The sequence below is a fragment of the Nicotiana tabacum genome, chromosome 22, assembly GCF_000715075.1.
Source record: "Nicotiana tabacum cultivar K326 chromosome 22, ASM71507v2, whole genome shotgun sequence".
Taxonomy (NCBI): Eukaryota; Viridiplantae; Streptophyta; class Magnoliopsida; order Solanales; family Solanaceae; genus Nicotiana; species Nicotiana tabacum.
In genome coordinates, this window is record NC_134101.1 from 99,276,690 (window position 1) to 99,295,655 (window position 18,966).

General features: G+C 38.4%; 1 protein-coding gene across 3 annotated transcripts; it reads right to left on the minus strand.

Moving 5' to 3' along the window:
* Positions 1 to 721: 721 nt before the first annotated feature.
* On the minus strand, positions 722 to 4,666 carry LOC107783935 (heavy metal-associated isoprenylated plant protein 5-like). Of its 3 annotated transcripts, none has more exons than XM_075244839.1 (5): positions 4,223 to 4,666; positions 4,055 to 4,130; positions 1,456 to 2,513; positions 1,227 to 1,305; positions 722 to 1,127 (listed from the first exon to the last, which is right to left on the minus strand). In XM_075244839.1, exons 3-5 carry the CDS (start codon positions 1,465 to 1,467, stop codon positions 922 to 924), a joined length of 297 nt encoding a protein of 98 aa, XP_075100940.1. In that variant the 5' UTR covers positions 1,468 to 2,513; positions 4,055 to 4,130; positions 4,223 to 4,666; the 3' UTR covers positions 722 to 921. The 3 variants fall into 3 exon arrangements, with proteins under 3 accessions (XP_075100940.1, XP_075100939.1, XP_016460445.1); XM_075244838.1 differs by having other exon boundaries at positions 4,055 to 4,136; XM_016604959.2 differs by having other exon boundaries at positions 1,456 to 2,491; positions 4,055 to 4,136; positions 4,223 to 4,648.
* Between the last annotated feature and the right edge of the window lie 14,300 nt (positions 4,667 to 18,966).

Genomic DNA, 18,966 nt, shown 5'->3' on the forward strand with positions numbered 1-18,966 from the left:
TGAGCATGAATGGAGCTTCCAAGAGCTAGTGCATTGGATTCCTGGGCAACAACTTTGAAGTCCCTACTTTATTTAGATTTATGAAAAATTTGAATAAGCATGACTCTGATTATGATATATCTTAGTCTTATGATGTTATATATGAGATTTATTTCTGTTAGTTCGCCTAGCGGTTTAGATTAGGTGCCATCACGAGTCACGACCTAGTAGCATATTGATCGTGAAAAAAATCCAATAAAAATATAATATGGTAAATCTCGGTAATTATGATGGATAAGTGATTGTGCAAAAAGTGCCCAATATAAATTTTAAGATCCACCAATTAACTAGAAAGAACAAAAGTAAAAAGGAGTGACAAAATTTTTGATAGAGGAATTTTACAGGTAAAAAGGTTACAAGAAAAGAAAAGGTAAAGTAAAAAATGATACTTAAAAAAGAAATCCAAAAAGAGTGACAAGTTTTTTGGATGAATTTGTTTTTGGAAAGATCAAAATTTAAAAAAAAAATAAAAAATAGCAAAACACAACAAAAATAAAGTGAAAAAGGTGAGGAATTGTTACTACAAAGAAATAAAAAAGAGAAAAAAGGAAGAAATAAAAAGAACAAATAACTATAAAAAATTAAAAGAAACCAAAAAAGAGTGCAGAGTTTTATTAGAAGAAAAGAATAAAGTGAAAAAATAACAATAAATGGAAAAAATAAAAGAAAGTAAGAAAGATGAAGAAAAAAAAGACAGCTAAATTATGTACATCAACATACATTAATTTGGTATTGTATACAAAGAGGGCCTTAGTTTTTCCAGACTAGCATAAACCAACAAATTAATTTTATTTTTTTGTTGGGACTAAAACAGAAGCTAAACCTTCCAATACTTTAATATAGTATGAGCATCCTCTCCTATTGTGAGCATGTCATTCTCTGTTACGGTTGTTGCATAACGGATTGATCAGGGCCATCAGTGGCATGAGGCATCTCTTCGGCCAGTCCATCACCGGGTAATTGAATGTCCAAAATCTCAACTCTTCTCTTCATTTTTTTCCTAAGTCTTATGGCTATGTCTGCTGGATCAAACCGGCCAAAGATGCTCACTCTGTTGTGTTGCTTCTCTATCAGGTGCATCTCTATTTCTACACCATATTAGTCATACAATTACGTTGTAGACAAAATCTTTATTAATCTGTTTAACCTAATTAGGATCGCGGATTTGTATATTAATTATGCCTTACCTTTCATTCTGAGAATGATTCTTCTCATTTTCCTGCAGCAAGAAGGGCAATCCAGATTAACCCGCATCACCATGCATACCTGCTTGTTTTTTTACAAGATTAATTTATCAGAATTCTGTTTCAAACAAAAAGTGATTAGCTATCATAGTCAATGAATGGATATATAAGAGGGGATTCCCGGGAGATCTATGTGTGAAAATGTTACTATATATGCTGCTGGAATACTTACCTGTCCAGACATGAAAGAAGGTATTTCGGTACCAATCTGTGGAGAAATCTTTTTCTGATGAAAAGTCAATTCAAAAAGGGGGATGATGAACCTTTATGCAATAATAAAGGGCAGAAGCAAAGGCAGTTATTTCTATGCCCGAAGTGGAAACACCTCCTTAGTCAAAGAGGAATCTATTTGTCGGTCCTCTAAGAAGCCTTTGGGATGAGGGTTACGTCATACCTTTGCTTGTCTCTCTCAACTACTTTGTCTTGATTTTTGGTTATTCTACCACTACAATCAACATAGGCTTGTCGTCTTCTTTTTCAGCGGTAGGTGTTTACCTAAAATAATTTATCATGCCACTAATTCTTTTCTTCTTCTAAACGATAGGGCTGTTGAATTCTTCTTAAACTCCAATCATACTATATAAAAAAACTCGGGGAATTTTTTTTTGACTTCTATTGCTTTGTATAAAAGATTCTTTCATTCTCTTTCTTCACATGTAGGTAATAGGTATGCATAAAGATAATCCGTTATATATAGATGTTTGCTGAAGGAGTGGGTGATTTTCCTTTCCTTTCTTCAACACATCGATCCTCTGTTCCCAGCAAAAAACCAAGAAGATCAACTCAAAACTTTTTCAGATATATTAGGGAAAGACAAAGATCATTTAAATCATTAGGTATTAATTTGCACATATCATTGTTAATTTTTATTATATCCTTGCAAAGGAGCCATTAAGGTATAGAAATCCAAAGCTAATAAAACTAAAAGAGAAATTCCAACATGTGAGTAACAACTTTTATTTTATTTATCCATGTAGCACATTTAATTACACGTGTCAAATGCATAACATGACTAACTGGAGAAATTATTAAAATGTATCTAAGGTGGACGTATATTGATCAGCAGCAAGAAGAGAGGAACATCCGCGTCAGGAAAGTAAATCTGTTGAAGGGATTCCGGCAGATTGAAGCTACTCGTCCCTTTGAAAAGTTGCAAGTTAGAGTCACCTTCTTCTCCAGCACACTTATCAATACAGATTCCGTTTCTCCTGTAGTTGAATCATCATCCATCTGTTAAATAAATACTAGCTATACAAATTGATTCCTCCGTGTTTGTCTCAATCAAATCCGATAATAAATAAGGTTAATAATACTTTTGACCTCAAAATAGAAAGCAGGTGTACGTTTGATTTTCAGTTCACAAATTTGTCTGCCGATTTTGGGTTTTGACAAGGGAATGTCTTCCGTACAATGTTACTCCAATCCGTTCAACTTTATGTAAATTTATTTCCTTTTTGGTCCGTTCCTAAAAGAATGACCCTTTTTTAAATTTGGAAACAATTTAGCTTAAACTTACAATTCTACCTTATTGAGAAACTTTTATAACCACACAAATAATCTGGGTCTCTTTTTGACTTGTTCAGGACCACAAATTCCAAAAATCTTTATTTTTTCTTAAACTCCGTGCCCAGTCAAACAGGTTCACATAAATTGAAACTGATGTAATAATATATAATTAAAGTCACAACATCCTAAGGTGGAAAATTGGGGTCGTGATTCCGTGTGACCTAGTTCGCAATTTCCTGTTGAGAGTAAGATTTGAATTTAAAATGTTGGCAGCATACTAAATTGCAAATTTCATGGTCCTTACCATTTGGCCTGAACAAGCATAAATAAACCAGCTAAAATAGCCCGTATAACAGAAAAAGGGATCAATAGTCAAGCTAAACAAATAAGGTAAGGCTTGAACTGACGCTGCTACTACCTTTTAAGAGCCATTCATTAGTCAAAAGTTAAATTTTTTATTTATATAAATTTGTTATTTTCATGGCTGCAAGTAGAACTAAATTTAATGTTGGTGCTTTCCTGGGAAATATAGAAAGGGGGCTAAAATTTTCCAAAATTAAACCAATGGGACCAAGGAAAAAGCAAACAAGCAATAGAAAGTTCGTTAAAGACAAAACGACATCATATCCAATGCTTTGTGACAAAAGAGTGATTGATTCCTTGAAAATTGGGGAATTCAGCAAAGCAATAGAATCCAATGCAAACCCAGTAGTGGTCCAAAAAAGCAAGTTGTATGAATAGTGAATTGTCGTCAACAAAGGGGAGGATATGTTTACATGTACTACTACCCGTTAAGACAGAATTTTAGAGTTGGAAAAGCTCCTCATAGAATGATCATGATTCATGACTAGCGCATATAACTTCAGCCCACTTAAAATTCTCATGTGGACCCCTCAAAAGCTGAAATGATGGGTGCACTGCAACGATCCTCAACTTTGCACCATATATGGTAGCTAAGAATGCACCTCGATGTCGGTTGGATCAGTAATTAATTAACGAGAAAGGAAGATTTTTACCTTTTTTAAAGTTGTACTAGGTATAAAATTCTCCTATTATATAAAGGGTAAATTTTTCTTTTGTAACACCGAATTAAAGCAATATAAATTTATTTTCTGCTTTCTAATTACTGCAAAAGCTCTTATTTAATTGTTTTGTTCTTCATTCACCACTGCTTTCAAAGAATATGGCTTTTATATATGTACACGATGATATGTAACCAAAAATACAAATGGATCTTATATAAGACAGGAGGAAAGAGAAGTTACCATTCATCTTTGACATTACTTCTGCCACCCTCTGCTGGCACTTGGTGCATCGGTAGTCTGCCAAGAACACAACTTCCTGCACCTGCATGCCTCAAATTAACAATAATTGCAATATTTCTACAAAATGTTATGGCTGAAATTAAGGAGAGAATATAGAAATTAACTTACAAGTGGTACGGACAAGGATTCAATAGAAGCCAGAGTAACTCGAGGATTTGCTGACAACCTATTCTTCTTCCGATCAACAAACTGCATTTTTTCCCCTGCAATCGTTTTGAACAACTATTCTCTCTACATGGTATACAACAAATGGATTTTGCGTGAAAATGGAGCTGGTTTGTGACAAGGATTTATGAACAGCTCTCACCACAATGATAGGCAAGTCTTATCTTCCCAGATGTTTTTGTGTAATGGGAGAACACACCGTTATAATTAAGGTGGAAAAGGTCTTTGAGTTGACAAACAACGGTTTCATTCGTAGTAGCAGCCCACTATGGTTTAAGTTGAACTTTCTTTATTGCACTATACTATGGTCACTTAAAAGACAAATTCTCTATCTCCCCACCCCTACACACACCCTGCTGTCCAGCATTATTTAGTTCCCATTATCCAATCAAGTCTTTTCGAGTTTATGTAAGATTATTTAACCCCACAGCTGGCTTATATCTCCTTACCTTGCATGCTGATCGTGATTGATCATGGTTTCACTATTAACCTCTAGCCTTTAAGCTTCCAAGATAAATTATAGTCTAGTTGGGACTTGGGGTCAACAGAATCCCACTAACTCGTATTCAATGATGACGAATTTATTTTAGTTATATACAGTATACCCTAATAATTTTTTAAAAAATTATATTATAAGGTTGTATACGGTCGAAATTAGGTATACCCAATTTTCCGGGCTCGAGGGGTCACCTTAAGCCCGAGTTCAGGATGGATCGAGTTCAAGCTCAATGGACCAAGCTCGAGCTCAATGACAGAGTACAAGGCTCGAAGAATCAAGTGTTCGAGGAACGTCGGAGCCTAATATGACCAGCCTCGAGATAATGCCGCTATAGATTTGTAATAGAATGAGCAAGATTCCTGCCATGTCCCCAAGATCGTGGCGTAAATCTCGGAATAGATTTGTACGAATCCGTACTAGGCGGTTAGACAGTTGTCCCAATAAGATTCTTTACTGTAAATAGAAATGTACCTTATTTAGGGTTCCCCTATTATATAAAGGGGACCCCAATCATTTGTAAAGATCCTCAATCATTGGCAAAGAATATACTCTCTTACTTTTTGGCTCATATTTCATCAGAATCGTCTCTTTACTTAATTATTCTTGCTTTACTGTTCTTACCCAACCTCGAGGTCATCTTAGCTCGAGGTCGAGACTGTTTTGCACACTGGTTTGATTTTACTTACTTTCTTCTTCTATAAGTTAGTTTTCTTGGTTATTAATTAGTATTGAATTAAATCACATATCTTTAAAACCATAAATCAAATTTACTTGTTACTCGTATTTTCGAGGTAAATAGTTTGGCGCCCACCGTGGGGCTAAAGATAATAGTGGTTATTTCAGTACTGATTTTGATAACACACGTTATTTTCATACTTGTTCTTGTCAAAGATTCTTTATTTTCGGGATAAAACATGTCAAACTCACAGAATGCACTCGTACATGGTGATGACGGTCTTGGGTTCCACGGAGAAAATGACAATGTAATTGCTCCAGGGGTCGGAGTGTCATTGGTTAACCCTGGGGAAGTGCCTGTTGCCGACCCAGTCGATGTCAGTTTGCACACTGCTCTGAATGCATATTTAGGTACGGATCTCGGAGGGAGTGTACGCAGAGAAGGCCGAACTGGTGGCCAAGGAACTCAAGGTGTAGGAGACGGGGGATTTAGCCTCCAAGTAATATTCGAGATGTTACAAGCTCAACAGAGTGTTATCGCTCCGCTTCAAAGTCAACACAAAACTCCAAGTATAGTTGAACCAGGAAGCACTCGACGTATTGAGCCGATACCGGAAAGATCAAGCGGTAACGGCTCGAGGACTGATCCCACAATTATGAGGATGCTCGAGGAACTCACCAAGAGAATCGAGTCTGGGGAAAGAAGATTGAGGATAATGACAAAAAAATGGAGACTTATAACTCCCGTGTTGATCAAATACCGGGGGAACCCCTCGGTCTTGAAAGGTTTGGATGCCAAAAAGTTCGTACAAAAGTCGTTCCCTCCGAGTGCGAATCTGAAGCCCATTCCTAAAAAGTTTTGCATGCCCGATATACCTAAATACAATAGAACAACAGATCCCAATGAACATATTACCTCGTATATATGCGGGATTAAAGGAAACGACTTGAATGATGATGAGATCGAATCAGCATTGTTGAAAAAGTTTGGGGAAACCTTGTCTAAGGGAGCCATGATTTGGTATCACAACTTGCCCCCGAACTCTATTGATTCGTTTACTATGTTAGCAGACGCCTTCGTAAAAGCACATGTCGGGGCCATAAAGGTGGCGACAGGGAAATCAGATGTTTTTAAGATAAGACAGAGGAACAATGAGATGCTAAGGGAGTTTGTATCCCGGTTTGAGATAGAGCGAATAGAATTACCATTGGTCTCGGATGATTGGGCAATACCATGCAGGGTTGTAACTTGGTCAGACATACATAATCACTACCAGTTGAAGATCAGGGTCGAGGACGACCAGTTGGGAGCCCCATCGGGTTCAGTTTATCCTAATAGATTGGTGGTTAAGACCCCGAGGGATACGGACAGGGAACCACGATCAAACAAGGAATGGTATCAGCCATATATTGATCGGAGAAATAATGGTTCAGGGCATAACATTCCTCGGAACGATTGAAGAAATGATCGAGGTCAAATCTCTCGGGGACTTATGAGTAAGAATGGTTTTGATAAACATACTGACCCCGCTGAAGCACCTCGGTTTTCGGAGTATAATTTCAGCATAGATGCATTGGGGATCGTGTCAGCTATTGGAAGAATCAAAGACACCAGGTGGCCTAGGCCAATACAAATCGATCATTCTCAAAGGAATCCAAACTTGATGTGTAAATATCATGGAACACATGGCCATAGGACCGAAGATTGCAGGCAGCTGAGGGAGGAGGTAGCTCGATTGTTCAATGAGGGTCATCTTCGAGAGTTTCTCAGTGATCGAGCTAAGAACCACTTCAGGGAAAGAGATGCAAACAGAAAAAATAAGCAGGAAGAACCATAACATGTAATCCATATGATCGTTGGTAGTGTCGATGTTCCACAAGGGCCCGTATTCAAATGCACCAAGGTGTCGATCACCAGAGAAAAACGGATTCTGAACTATGTGCCCGAGGGCATTTTATCATTCAATGACGAAGAAGCGGAAGGCATATCTCAGCCGCACAATAACACCTTGGTAATTTCTATTTTGTTAAATAAAATTCAAGTTAAACGTGTTCTAGTAGATCCAGGTAGCTCAGCAAACATAATCAGATCGAGGGTCTTAGAGCAGCTCAGCCTACAGGATCAAATTGTACCTACATCTCAAGTCCTAAATGGCTTCAACATGGCAAGCGAAACAACGAGGGGGGAGATAATCCTACCAGTGAACGTGGCGGGGACCATCCAAGATACAAAATTCCATGTCATCAAGGCTACATGATATATAATGCACTTCTTGGGTGGCCATGGATCCACAACATGAGGACAGTACCTTCAACCCTTCATCAGATGATGAAATTCCCAACAATGGATGGTGTGAAAACAGTTTACAAAGAACAATATGCTGCAAAGGAAATGTCTGCAGTCGATGAGGTGACACCGATACTAGTGACTTCAACCTCGAAAAAATCGAGCACAAAAGATAAGCATACGGCCAAATAGCAATCAACGATCCCAGCCCCAATCGAGCCGGAGGAACAGGTAATCGAAGAAGAGGAAGAGGATTCCCTTACTCCTCAAACTTTTGTTGTTCCCGAAGAGTCAGACGCAACCAAGTCGATGGTCGAGGAGATGGAATAGGTCATATTGATCGAGTACATGCCCGAGAAAAAGGTATACCTGGGAACGGGATTAACCCTAAACTCAGGGAAAAACTCATTTAATTTCTTATCGATAATATGGATTGTTTTGCTTGGTCCCATTTAGACATGAAAGGGATCCCACCAGAAATAACAATGCACCGGTTAAGCATCGACCCCAGGTTCAAACCAGTAAAGCAAAAAAGGAGGCCCCAGTCCAAGGTGAAGCATGCATTCATAAAGGATGAGGTAACCAAACTTCTTAAAATAGAGTCTATTCGGGAGGTAAAATACCTCGAGTGGTTAGCCAATATGGTCGTAGTTCCTAAAAAGGGAACAAACTTAGAATATGCGTAGATTATAAGGATTTTAACAAGGCATTCCCTAAAGACTCTTTTCCACTGCCTAATATCGATCGCATGATCAATGCCACGGCCGGCCAAGAGATTCTCACCTTTCTCGATGCCTACTCCAGGTACAATCAGATTCAGATGAACCCGGGGGACGAGGAGAAGACCTCGTTTATCACTAAGTTTGGAACTTATTGTTACAATGTAATGCCCTTTGGGCTAAAAATGCAGGAGCTACATACCAACGCCTAGTTAACAAAATGTTCAAGAAAGAGATAGGTAAATCAATGGAAGTGTATATTGACGATATATTTGCTAAGTCCTTGCGCGCAGAGGACCATTTAGCTCATTTGCAGGAAACATTCAAAATCTTAAGGAAATACAACATGAAGCTTAACCCAGAAAAATGTGCCTTCGGAGTCGGCTCGGGTAAGTTCCTCGGCTTCATAGTATCAAATAGGAGATCGAAATCAACCCCGACAAGATCAAGTCAATCAAAGATATCACAATCGTGGATAGTGTGGAAGTCGTGCAAAGTCTAACAGGACGAATAGCTGCCTTGGGTCAATTCATTTCGAGGTCATCAAATCGAAGTCATAGGTTCTTTTCCTTGCTCAAAAAGAAAAAGGATTTCGCATGGACCCCGGAATGCCAGCTAGCCTTAGAAGAATTGAAGCAATAATTATCGAGCCCGTCTTTACTTCACACCCCAAAGGTAGATGAAAAGCTTTACTTATATTTGGATGTGTCCAAGATAGCGGTAAGTGGGATACTAGTTCGAGAAGAGCAAGATACGCAATTCTCTGTTTATTATGTAAGCCGAACTCTAGGAGATGCTGAAACCAGATACCCTCACTTAGAAAAATTAGCACTTGCATTAATAAGCACATCTAGAAAGTTAAAGCCATATTTCCAGTGTCACCCAATATATGTGTTACCCACTTATCCTCTCCGAAATGTTTTGCATAAGCCCGAACTATAAGGCCGATTGGCCAAATGGGCAGTCGAACTTGGTGGGTAACGATATCGAATATCAACCCCAAACGGCCATCAAGTCTCAAATCTTGGTTGACTTCGTGGCCGATTTTACGCCGACCCTCGTACCCGAAGTGGAGAAAGAACTTCTGCTAAAATCGGGTACATCATCGGGGGTATAGACCCTTTTTAGGGATGGTGCCTCGAATATGAAAGGGTCCAGGCTCAGCATTGTTTTGAAGTCACCAACGGGTAGTACTATTAGACAATCTATCAAAACTTCTAGGTTGACTAATAATGAGGCTGAGTGTGAGGCCATGATTGTAGGTCTCAAGCTAGCTAAAAGCCTGGGGGCAGAAGTTATTGAAGCCAAGTGCGATTCCCTATTGGTCGTAAATCAAGTAAACAAAAGCTTTGAAGTTCGAGAGGATAGGATGCAAAGAAATTTGGACAAATTACAAGTAACCTTGCATCGCTTCAAGGAGTGGACTCGAGATCATGTGCCTCGAGAACAAAACAGTGAGGTCGACACACTTGCCAACTTGGGTTTTCAGTTGAAGACGATGATATTGTCCCAGGGACCATCGTCCAGTTATCGAGATTGTGGTCGAAGATGGTCATGCCGAGATAAAGTTTACAAGTTTGACTTGGGATTGGAGGAATAAGTATATTGAGTATTTGAAAAATGGAAAGCTCTCATCGGACCACAAAGAGTCGAGGGCTCTACGAACCAAGGCTGCTAGGTTCATGTTGGATGAAGATGGAACATTATACAGAATGACATTCGATGGACCATTGGCGGTATGTTTAGGGTCGGGGGACACCGATTATATTCTACGAGAAATTCATGAAGGTACTTGTGGGAATCACTCTGGATCCGAGTCTTTGATTTGCAAAATTATTAAAGCAGGGTTTTATTGGGATAGCATGGAAAAAGATACTAAGGAGTTTGTTAAAGAATGTGATAAGTGCCAACGGTTTGCACCGATGATTCACCAGTCCGGAGAGAAACTCCATTCAGTCCTATCCTCGTGGCCTTTCATGAAATGGGGAATGGACATAGTTGGTCCTCCACCAACGGCCCCAGGTAAAGCTAAAGTCATTTTGTTTATGACTGATTATTTTTCTAAATGGGTGGAAGCACAGACCTTCGAGAAGGTCAGAGAAAGGAAGTTATTGACTTCATCTAGGACCACATCATATGTCGGTTCGGGATACCTGCCGAGATTGTATGTGATAATGGAAAGCAATTCGTCGGCAACAAGGTAATAGAGTTCCTTGAAGCACACAAAATAAAGAGGATCTTATCAACACCGTACCACCCAATCGGGAACGGACAGGCTGAGTCAACAAACAAAACTATCATTCAAAACCTAAAGAAAAGGTTGGGCGATGCAAAAGGAAAATGGAAAAAAGTTCTACCCGAGGTCCTTTGGGCACTCATCGAAGTCCAGCACCAGGGCTACTCCGTTCTCTTTAGTATATGGCTCCAAGGCCTTAATCCCGGTCGAAGTCAGAGAACCCAGCGCCAGGTTTCGACATGCATCGGAGGAGTCAAACCACGAAGCTATGAATACTAGCCTTGAGCTATTAGATGAAAAACGAGAAGCAATACTTGTTCGGATGGCGGCGCAGAAACAAAGAATCGAGAGATATTATAATAGAAGGACTAACCTTCGACACTTTGGAATTGGGGACTTAGTTCTACGGAAGGTCACCCTTGATACTCGAGACCCGAATGAAGGGAAACTGGACCCGAATTGGGAGGGACCATACCGATTCATCGGAGTTGTCGGCAAAGGATCTTACAAACTTGGCACGATGGGAGGCGAACAACTGTCGAACAATTGGAATGTATCATTACTCAAACGATACTACTGCTAAGGTTTGGTTTCCTCCTTTTGTCCATTTGAATTCAAAACTAACTCATTGTAGGTGTTAGATCGTAGACATCGAGGGCACCTTTTTACACGAAGACCTTAGGTTTTAAAGCACGTGTTGCACTCTTTTTCCCTTAGTTCGATTTTGTCCCAAATGGGTTTTACCGGCGAGGTTTTTAACGAGGCAACAACTATGTGCTACCTAAGGAGAACTTAATAGTATCCAATGCTTCTTTTCAATCAACCTCGAGTGCTGGGGGGCATCACCCTCAAAGATTATATTTTTGAGGAAAATACTTCACGACAAAGAGGGTCTCGATAGGGAAACTTTGTAATGGACCAAACAGTCAGATGAATCATGTCCATATAAAACAGTCGAGCCCCAACGGCAAAACATGTACACATGTATCAATTACTCAAAGAAGCATTCTTTCTATATCAAAACTCTTTGTGTCTCAAAGAAATTTGCTACTATACGAACATCATACTTGTGATTTTTCAAGAAACGGCTCAAGGGCCAAAACACGAATACACCTCGAGTACTCGGGGACTATCATCGATAGTCAAAGCATTCGAATCATCTAAACTCGAATTCATAAGACCTCAAAGAGGCATCCCCTCGACATCAAGGCCAAGGCCATCATACTCGGGGACTAACTTTCTGAATAAGTTCCAAGGGTTATCGGTAAACAAGTCCAAGAGACACATCCAAAGGCTATGGTCACATTGAAGACTACGGTCATATAAAAAAGGCTACGGTCGAAATAATGCGGCTCGGAGATGTCCGACTTCTGCCATAAGTTAAAGGCCTTCAAATACTTTAAAAAACTAGTTAAACTAGGCTACCATTGGCAAAAGCAAATAAGAAAGGGTTTCGATAAAATCAGCCCCTCGAATAATTTAAAGGTTCGATAGTATCAGCCTTCGAAAAAGCCTCAAGAGGTGTTAAATTATCGTAACACAAACGGATTACAAATGGGGTTCCGATCGATTAAACACTAAAAAATCCCAACGGGTACAAAAACATATGCTAAGGCATAAAAAAGATTTCACTAAGTCTTTTAGCAGAAAAAAGGGAAAAATTATAGCCGTCTCAGAGGCCGAATTGGTCCAACTTAAAGAGCCTAAGGGCCGAAGCATGCAGAGTTCGAGACCTTACTCTCACTCAAATCGGACTCAAGAGTCCCATCATCCCGAGCTCGCATCAAATCTACTTAAACATAGCTTGAGGATTAACAAAAACCTTAAGAGGTATTCTATTATAAGTTCAAAGATCGCCCATTGATCACTAAAAAACCTAAGGGTTTGTTATATTCAAAATCCGAGCCAATGTTCACTTGATCATTGAATGTATTAAAAAAATTCAAAAAATGAAGACAAAGCAGAATTCAATATAAATCGGTGATGAAGAAAAGGAACTCCTTATATTCACATAGAGTATTTACAATTCCCACAAAGGGCCTTACACAAAAACAAAATAAAGGAACCTAATCTACTTCGGGGCCACATCCCCGGGAACCACATCTTTGGGAGTCACGTCCTCGGGAGCTGCATCATCGGGAGCCTCATCTTCGGGAATCTCCTCCTCGGGGACTTCGTCTTCATCTCCTCCGCTCTCGGAGCCACTAGCAGAATCCTCGTCATCAAAGAGAAAAGTGGCAGCCTCTTCCTCCAAAGTCTTTGCTTTCTCAATATCAGCTGAGAGGTCAAAGCCACGAGCGTGCACCTCCTCGAGAGTTTCTCTCCGGGACTGTCGCCTGGCATGATCGAGAGCATATGATAACTTAACTTCAGTCGCAATGGAGATCTCCTATGCCCGAGTGTTAGCAGCTTCGGCATCAGCCCGGTACGAGGACACAAATGCCTCTGCCTCAGATTTGGCCTTCACAAGCTCAGCGGCTGATTTAGCTTTGAGCTCCTCAATTTTGAGGCTCCGGACCAAGCTTTCCTCCTTTGCATTTTGAAGTTGGCATTCGATTGAAGTCAGATGTTCCCGAAGTGTATCTTTCTCTAAGGCGAGATGGTCCATGTGTTGCTTCCACCCTAGGGTATCGGCCTCTTTCATCTTGATCTCTTCTCGAAGCTGCTCCACCAGCTCGCCCTTTTGCTGGGCCTGCAAAGTTGAAGTGTTAGTCGCCAAAGCAAATAAATGCATAACAAAACCTTAAAGGTTGCATCACCTTTTCAATAAGCTCGGTCTGTTCTTGACGAGCCTTAGCCAACTCGACTCGGAGATCCCTGACTTCCTCCTCTTTCTGTACATAAAGGCACTTAAGGCCATCCCTCTCTTCCACCAGCTTCTTGAGTTAGGCTTCACATCGGGCAAGCTCAGCCCGAGATTTGGAAAATTCTTATCGGTGAAGCAACACGGCCTTCACACAAAGAAAAGGAGTTAGACTTAAAAAGATGATAATTAAACTCCAGCGTAATTATGAAGACAAAAACTTACTTGTTTGAGAAGCCTTTGGGCCTCCTCAAAAATAAACGAGGCGTCAGGATTGGGACCATCTTCGATCCCCGCAAGGCACTACCGAAAAATGTCACTCCCTTCATGGGTCGTTCCCACATCAGGAGTCCTCATGGTCCAGACATCTTGGAATTGCCCTTCGAAGAACACCGGGCCCGGTGGCAAGTCATCTACATTGATTATCCCAAGTGATTCACTTGGGATATTATCCTCTCTTTGAGGGGCCTCGAAATTAGGCTCTTCGAGCTCGCCCACCAAATGTCCCCTGAGACGAGACACACTTTTTCCACCTGATAGCTTGAGGATTTTGCTCGAGCTCCCCTCCGAAATTTTTTCTATTCGAGATTGAATCGCATATGCCACCATCGATTGTGCAGCCTTAGAAGCGTCAGTGCTTCCTCTTTTCTGAGCTACCAACAGGCAGTTGTCATCTTCTCCCTCCTCGTCCTCATCCCGAAGGTGTTGGGCCACTTCTAAAGATAGGGTCACGAAATCGGCCTTAGGCTTTCGAGCCTTGCTTTTCTTTGGCTTCAGGGAATTTGCAGGCGGCCCCCTTTTCCTTTTCTTTTCCTTGGTGGGCTTTGGGATTTCTTCTTCACCAGGTGGGGGCGGCAGCATAGCAATGGCATCTCTGAGGCCTGCATAATGATAAAATGAGTAATATGTGAACAAGAGAACTCACCGTGGTTTTTAGCTTCCCATCGACCCTTGGCCAAGTCACGCCAACTGCGTTCCACGTATGAAGAAGTGGAGGCCAGTTTTCGGACCCAACTTGCGAGGTCCGGGACCGCGCCAGGAAACCAAGAAATAGCTGCATCATCAAAAAGTAATTAGATCGAGAAAAGGATGATATCGAGAAAGAGTAGAGAAAGCATAATATTAAGTCACCATCGATAAATCTGTACTTACGTTTCATGTTCTACTCATCGGGAAATGGCATCCTCTCAGCAGGAATCAAATCGGAGGTCTTGATTCGGACAAACCGGCTCAACCATCCTCGGTCCTTGTCCTCATCGATACTGGAGAAAAGAGATTTCGAGGATCGGCGCTGCAGCTTTATCATACCACCTCGATAAAGGCGAGAGTTGTATAGCATGATTAGGTGGTCGAGGGTAAAAGGCATCCCCTCGACCAGGCCCGAGAAATATCTGATCAGATTGACGATGCACCAGAATGAAGGGTAGATTTGGCCAAGCATCACCTAGTATTGTTGGGCAAAATCAAGAATCACTAGGTCTATGGAACCCAAAGGTGGATCTACGGGACCCAACGTGAATGGGTAGGTATACACGCTTAAGTACCCTGCCTTATGGGTAGTGATGTCCTCTTCAGGGGAAGGGATCACAACATCTTTGTTCTCCGAGTTGCAGTCCTTTTTCACCTGCTCAAGCTCATCTTCAGTTATCAAGCAGATGTATCGAGACATGGACTCACATCGGTCTGCTTTCGATGCAGATTTATCGATTTTAAAATAGGAAGTTAGTTCGCAAGGCCCGGGAATACACTCCTCGATACGATGTGGCACCACTGTTCTACCTCTGACCGGCTGCGATGATGAAAAAGCTTTTTCTTTTTGAGGAACAGTTTTAGATGTTTTAGACATTGTGGTTTAGAATTCAAGAGAAGAGAATGAGTGGATGATGTAGTAAGAGCAAATTGAGAAAAGGTGAACTCAGAGAAGTTGAAGGAGCTAAAGAGATTTTAGGGATGATTTGAGAAGTATGCAAAAATTGTAAAATTGGCCTATTTATAGAGGCCGCTTAAACGGTTTGGGGAAGCCAAATAACCAACTCCAATTAATGACCTTGGGAACTACGCGAAAGCAACTTTTCAATCACTTCAGCCGCTGACATCACGAGATTGACATCATGATCGAGGCGTCGGAGCGTCGAAGATCAAATCGTTTCTTATCATCTTACTCTAAGAAATGTAGGGACTATCTGTATACGGCCGAAATCAGGTATGCCCTATTTTTCGGGCTTGAGGGGTCGCCTTAAGTCCGAGTTCAGGATGGATCGAGTTCAAGCTCAATGGACCAGGCTCGAGCTCAACGACAGAGTACAAGGCTCAAAGAATCAAGTGTTCGAAGAACGTCGGAGCCTAATATGACCAGCCTCGAGATAATGCCGCTATGGATTTGTAACAAAATGAGCAAGATTTCTGCCACGTCCCCAAGATCGTGGCGTAAAATCCTCGAATAAATTTGTACGAATCCGTACTAGGCGGTTAGACAACTGTCCCAATAAGATTCTTTTCTGTAAATAAAAATGTACCATATTTAGAGTTCCCATATTATATAAAGGGGATCTCAATCATTTGTAAAGATCATCAATCATTGGCAAAGAATATACTCTCTTACTTTTTTGGCTCATAGTTCATTAGAATCGTCTCTTTACTTAATTTTTCTTGCTTTACTGTTCTTACCCAACCTCGAGGTCATCTTAGCTCGAGGTCGAGATTGTCTGGCACACTGGTTTGATTTTACTTACTTCCTTCATTTATAAGTTAGTTTTCTTCATTATTAATTAGTATTGAATTAAATCACATATCTTTAAAACCATAAATCAAATTTAATTGTTAATCGTATTTTTGAGGTAAACAAAGATTAATTTACCCAACTATAACAAATTAGTACTCTATTTTCTTGGTTACTAAATCAAACTATGCTATGAAGATTTGCTTATTATTGTAAGCCATTTTAACCTTAATGGTGAAAAAATGGACTTGAGTTCCAGTTTTACCGTCAACCCTTATCATAAAGGATTATCGCATGCTAGATCCATGAAAAAGAATCAGCCGACACATTAATTGTGTCATGTCTAGAAGTCCTACAAATAAAAGTGTAATTATAACACTTTAACCGGCTCCACGGTGAAACAAATAAGAAACTTGCTTTAGGGCTCCAAACTTGGAGTCCGAAACCAAAATGATGCAGTATTGAACTCAAAGACATAAAAGTAGGTGAAAAAAACTATTGACGAATTTTTTTATATATAGCACATGTTTTTAATGCGCTATACTTTAATGACCAGTTACCCCATTAAGGTATAGTGCATGAAATAAATGTGTTATGCGTATTATTTTGAAATAAATGATGCAATCTATTATGAGGTATGTAAAATAATTTTTTTGTAAAATATATTAATTATAATTTGGTAAATAATATCATAAAAATAATTGGTATTTTACAAATAAATAATATTATTACATAAAAATTTTAAACAACTAATTTAATATTTTTTTACCAACTCACGTAAATATAAGAAAGTTAGATATAATCTTAGAAAGTATTTTTTTATAACAAATATTTATACTAAGGATTAGAAAATTAAACTAGTAAATTACAAACTAAACAAATTATAAGTTGTGAAAAATGCCTGTATATATATAAGATATATTAGATATTATTTATAACTAGTTATTTAAACTACATATTTTTTTTATAAAAAAAGTAATAAATAATCATAAGTTGGTAACTAATATCATGAATAATCATCGATATTTAGATTTCAAATAACTGATATCTTAATTTAAGATAATTAATAAAAGCTTCATTATCAATTTAATTCTACCAACTCATATGAATATAATGTAGAATTTATGATTTATTATACTTTTAAATAACAAAAATATAGGTATGAGCTTAGAAGATATTTTTTCTTAATAATTATTTATGCTAATGAGTAAAAATAAAGCTATTAAATTGTTTTTAACAACTAAGAGAAATAAAAAAAGAAAGAAGCAAACTATGCGAAGTTGCAAAATTATATGAAAATATACCATAAGCAATATGTTGGAAAAGGAAAATAAAAAAAATAGTGTAAAAATAGTACTAGTTTTAATTTTAACTATATAATAAGCAAAGGTTCCTTGGACGACCAAGGGTGTTTTGGTAATTTTATACATGGATATTTCTAGAACCTGGACCCATTATTATGTTAATACAAGACCCATTGAAAGTGGACTACATGTGTCCTTTTGTTCGGATAGATCCCCTCCAGTGACTTTTCGTCCAATTTTGCTCAATGGTAGTACAGATTAATTACATGTGGCAATCCTAATATTATATGGGTGAGATCTATTATTCTAAATATGGTAAAACAATGTTGAATAAACTATAATAAAAATTTAAAGGCCACTGACAGAACCGTTTAGTGCAACGGCACTGCCAGTTAGAAATCTAACCCCTCTTACCCAAATGCAAAATGTGGACCCTGATAATGTGATAGTACAAATCACAAATAATTTGGAATCGATATTATTTAACCTTTTCAAAAGTAATCTAACAAGTATCACTACATTAATAATGAGATTAAAAAATATATTCAAAATATATAGCACTATACATCTTATTATGATACCATTATTTTTGAGTTCAATATCTCAAATATAATAGTAAAATTAACTAAAAGTAAATTGACATAAATCATAAAAATATAGTATTGCCTTCAAAATGCTTGTTTACTGTTAAAATCTTACTTTAAGTTTTAATATATATATATATATATATATATATATATATATATATATATATATATATATATATATATATATATATGCACACCATTTAATACAAACCTGATCATGAGGTAGAGAATATGAATTTCATGCATTTGCAAAAATATTAAAACTAAAAGATTCTTGTGCAAATAATAAACATTACAAACTTGTTAAAAGAATTTAATAAAAGGTGTTTTAATATTTTTGTCAACATCTGAGTAAATTTAGGAGATGTTCTTGAAAGAAAAAAACTATGTTGGAATAAGCTCGTACAAGTCATATTTTAAGAAGCACTTAATTCAAATTATTAAAAACATTTCCTTTGCCATTGAATCTTGCAGATAAATAAAAGAAACGATGTAATTGTTAACATTATAATGATACATGAAATATTTTAATCATGAATTGAAAAAGAAGATATATTATACATGATTAATATAATTTGTATTATGAAGTCGAGCTCTAGTAATAGGTGTTAATTCATATAGTAAAATTCTTCCAGCAAATTTTTTATTGTTATGTTGCTTAAATTGGTGGCCCCCACAACTTTAAAGACTTGACTTTCAAGGGGCATGCCGTTGCATTAAACGGTTCCGTCAGAGACCTTTAAATTTTTATTATATTTTATTTAGCATTTATCATAATTAGAATAGTAGATCTCAACCATAGAATAGTAGGATTGCCACATGTAATTAATTAATCTACACTACCATTGAGCAAAACTG

Coding starts and splice junctions, on each gene's coding strand:
- LOC107783935 (XM_075244839.1), bottom strand. Junction 1,128..1,226: donor AATCATTCTCAGAATGAAAG/GTAAGGCATAAT, acceptor AATATGGTGTAG/AAATAGAGATGCACCTGATA.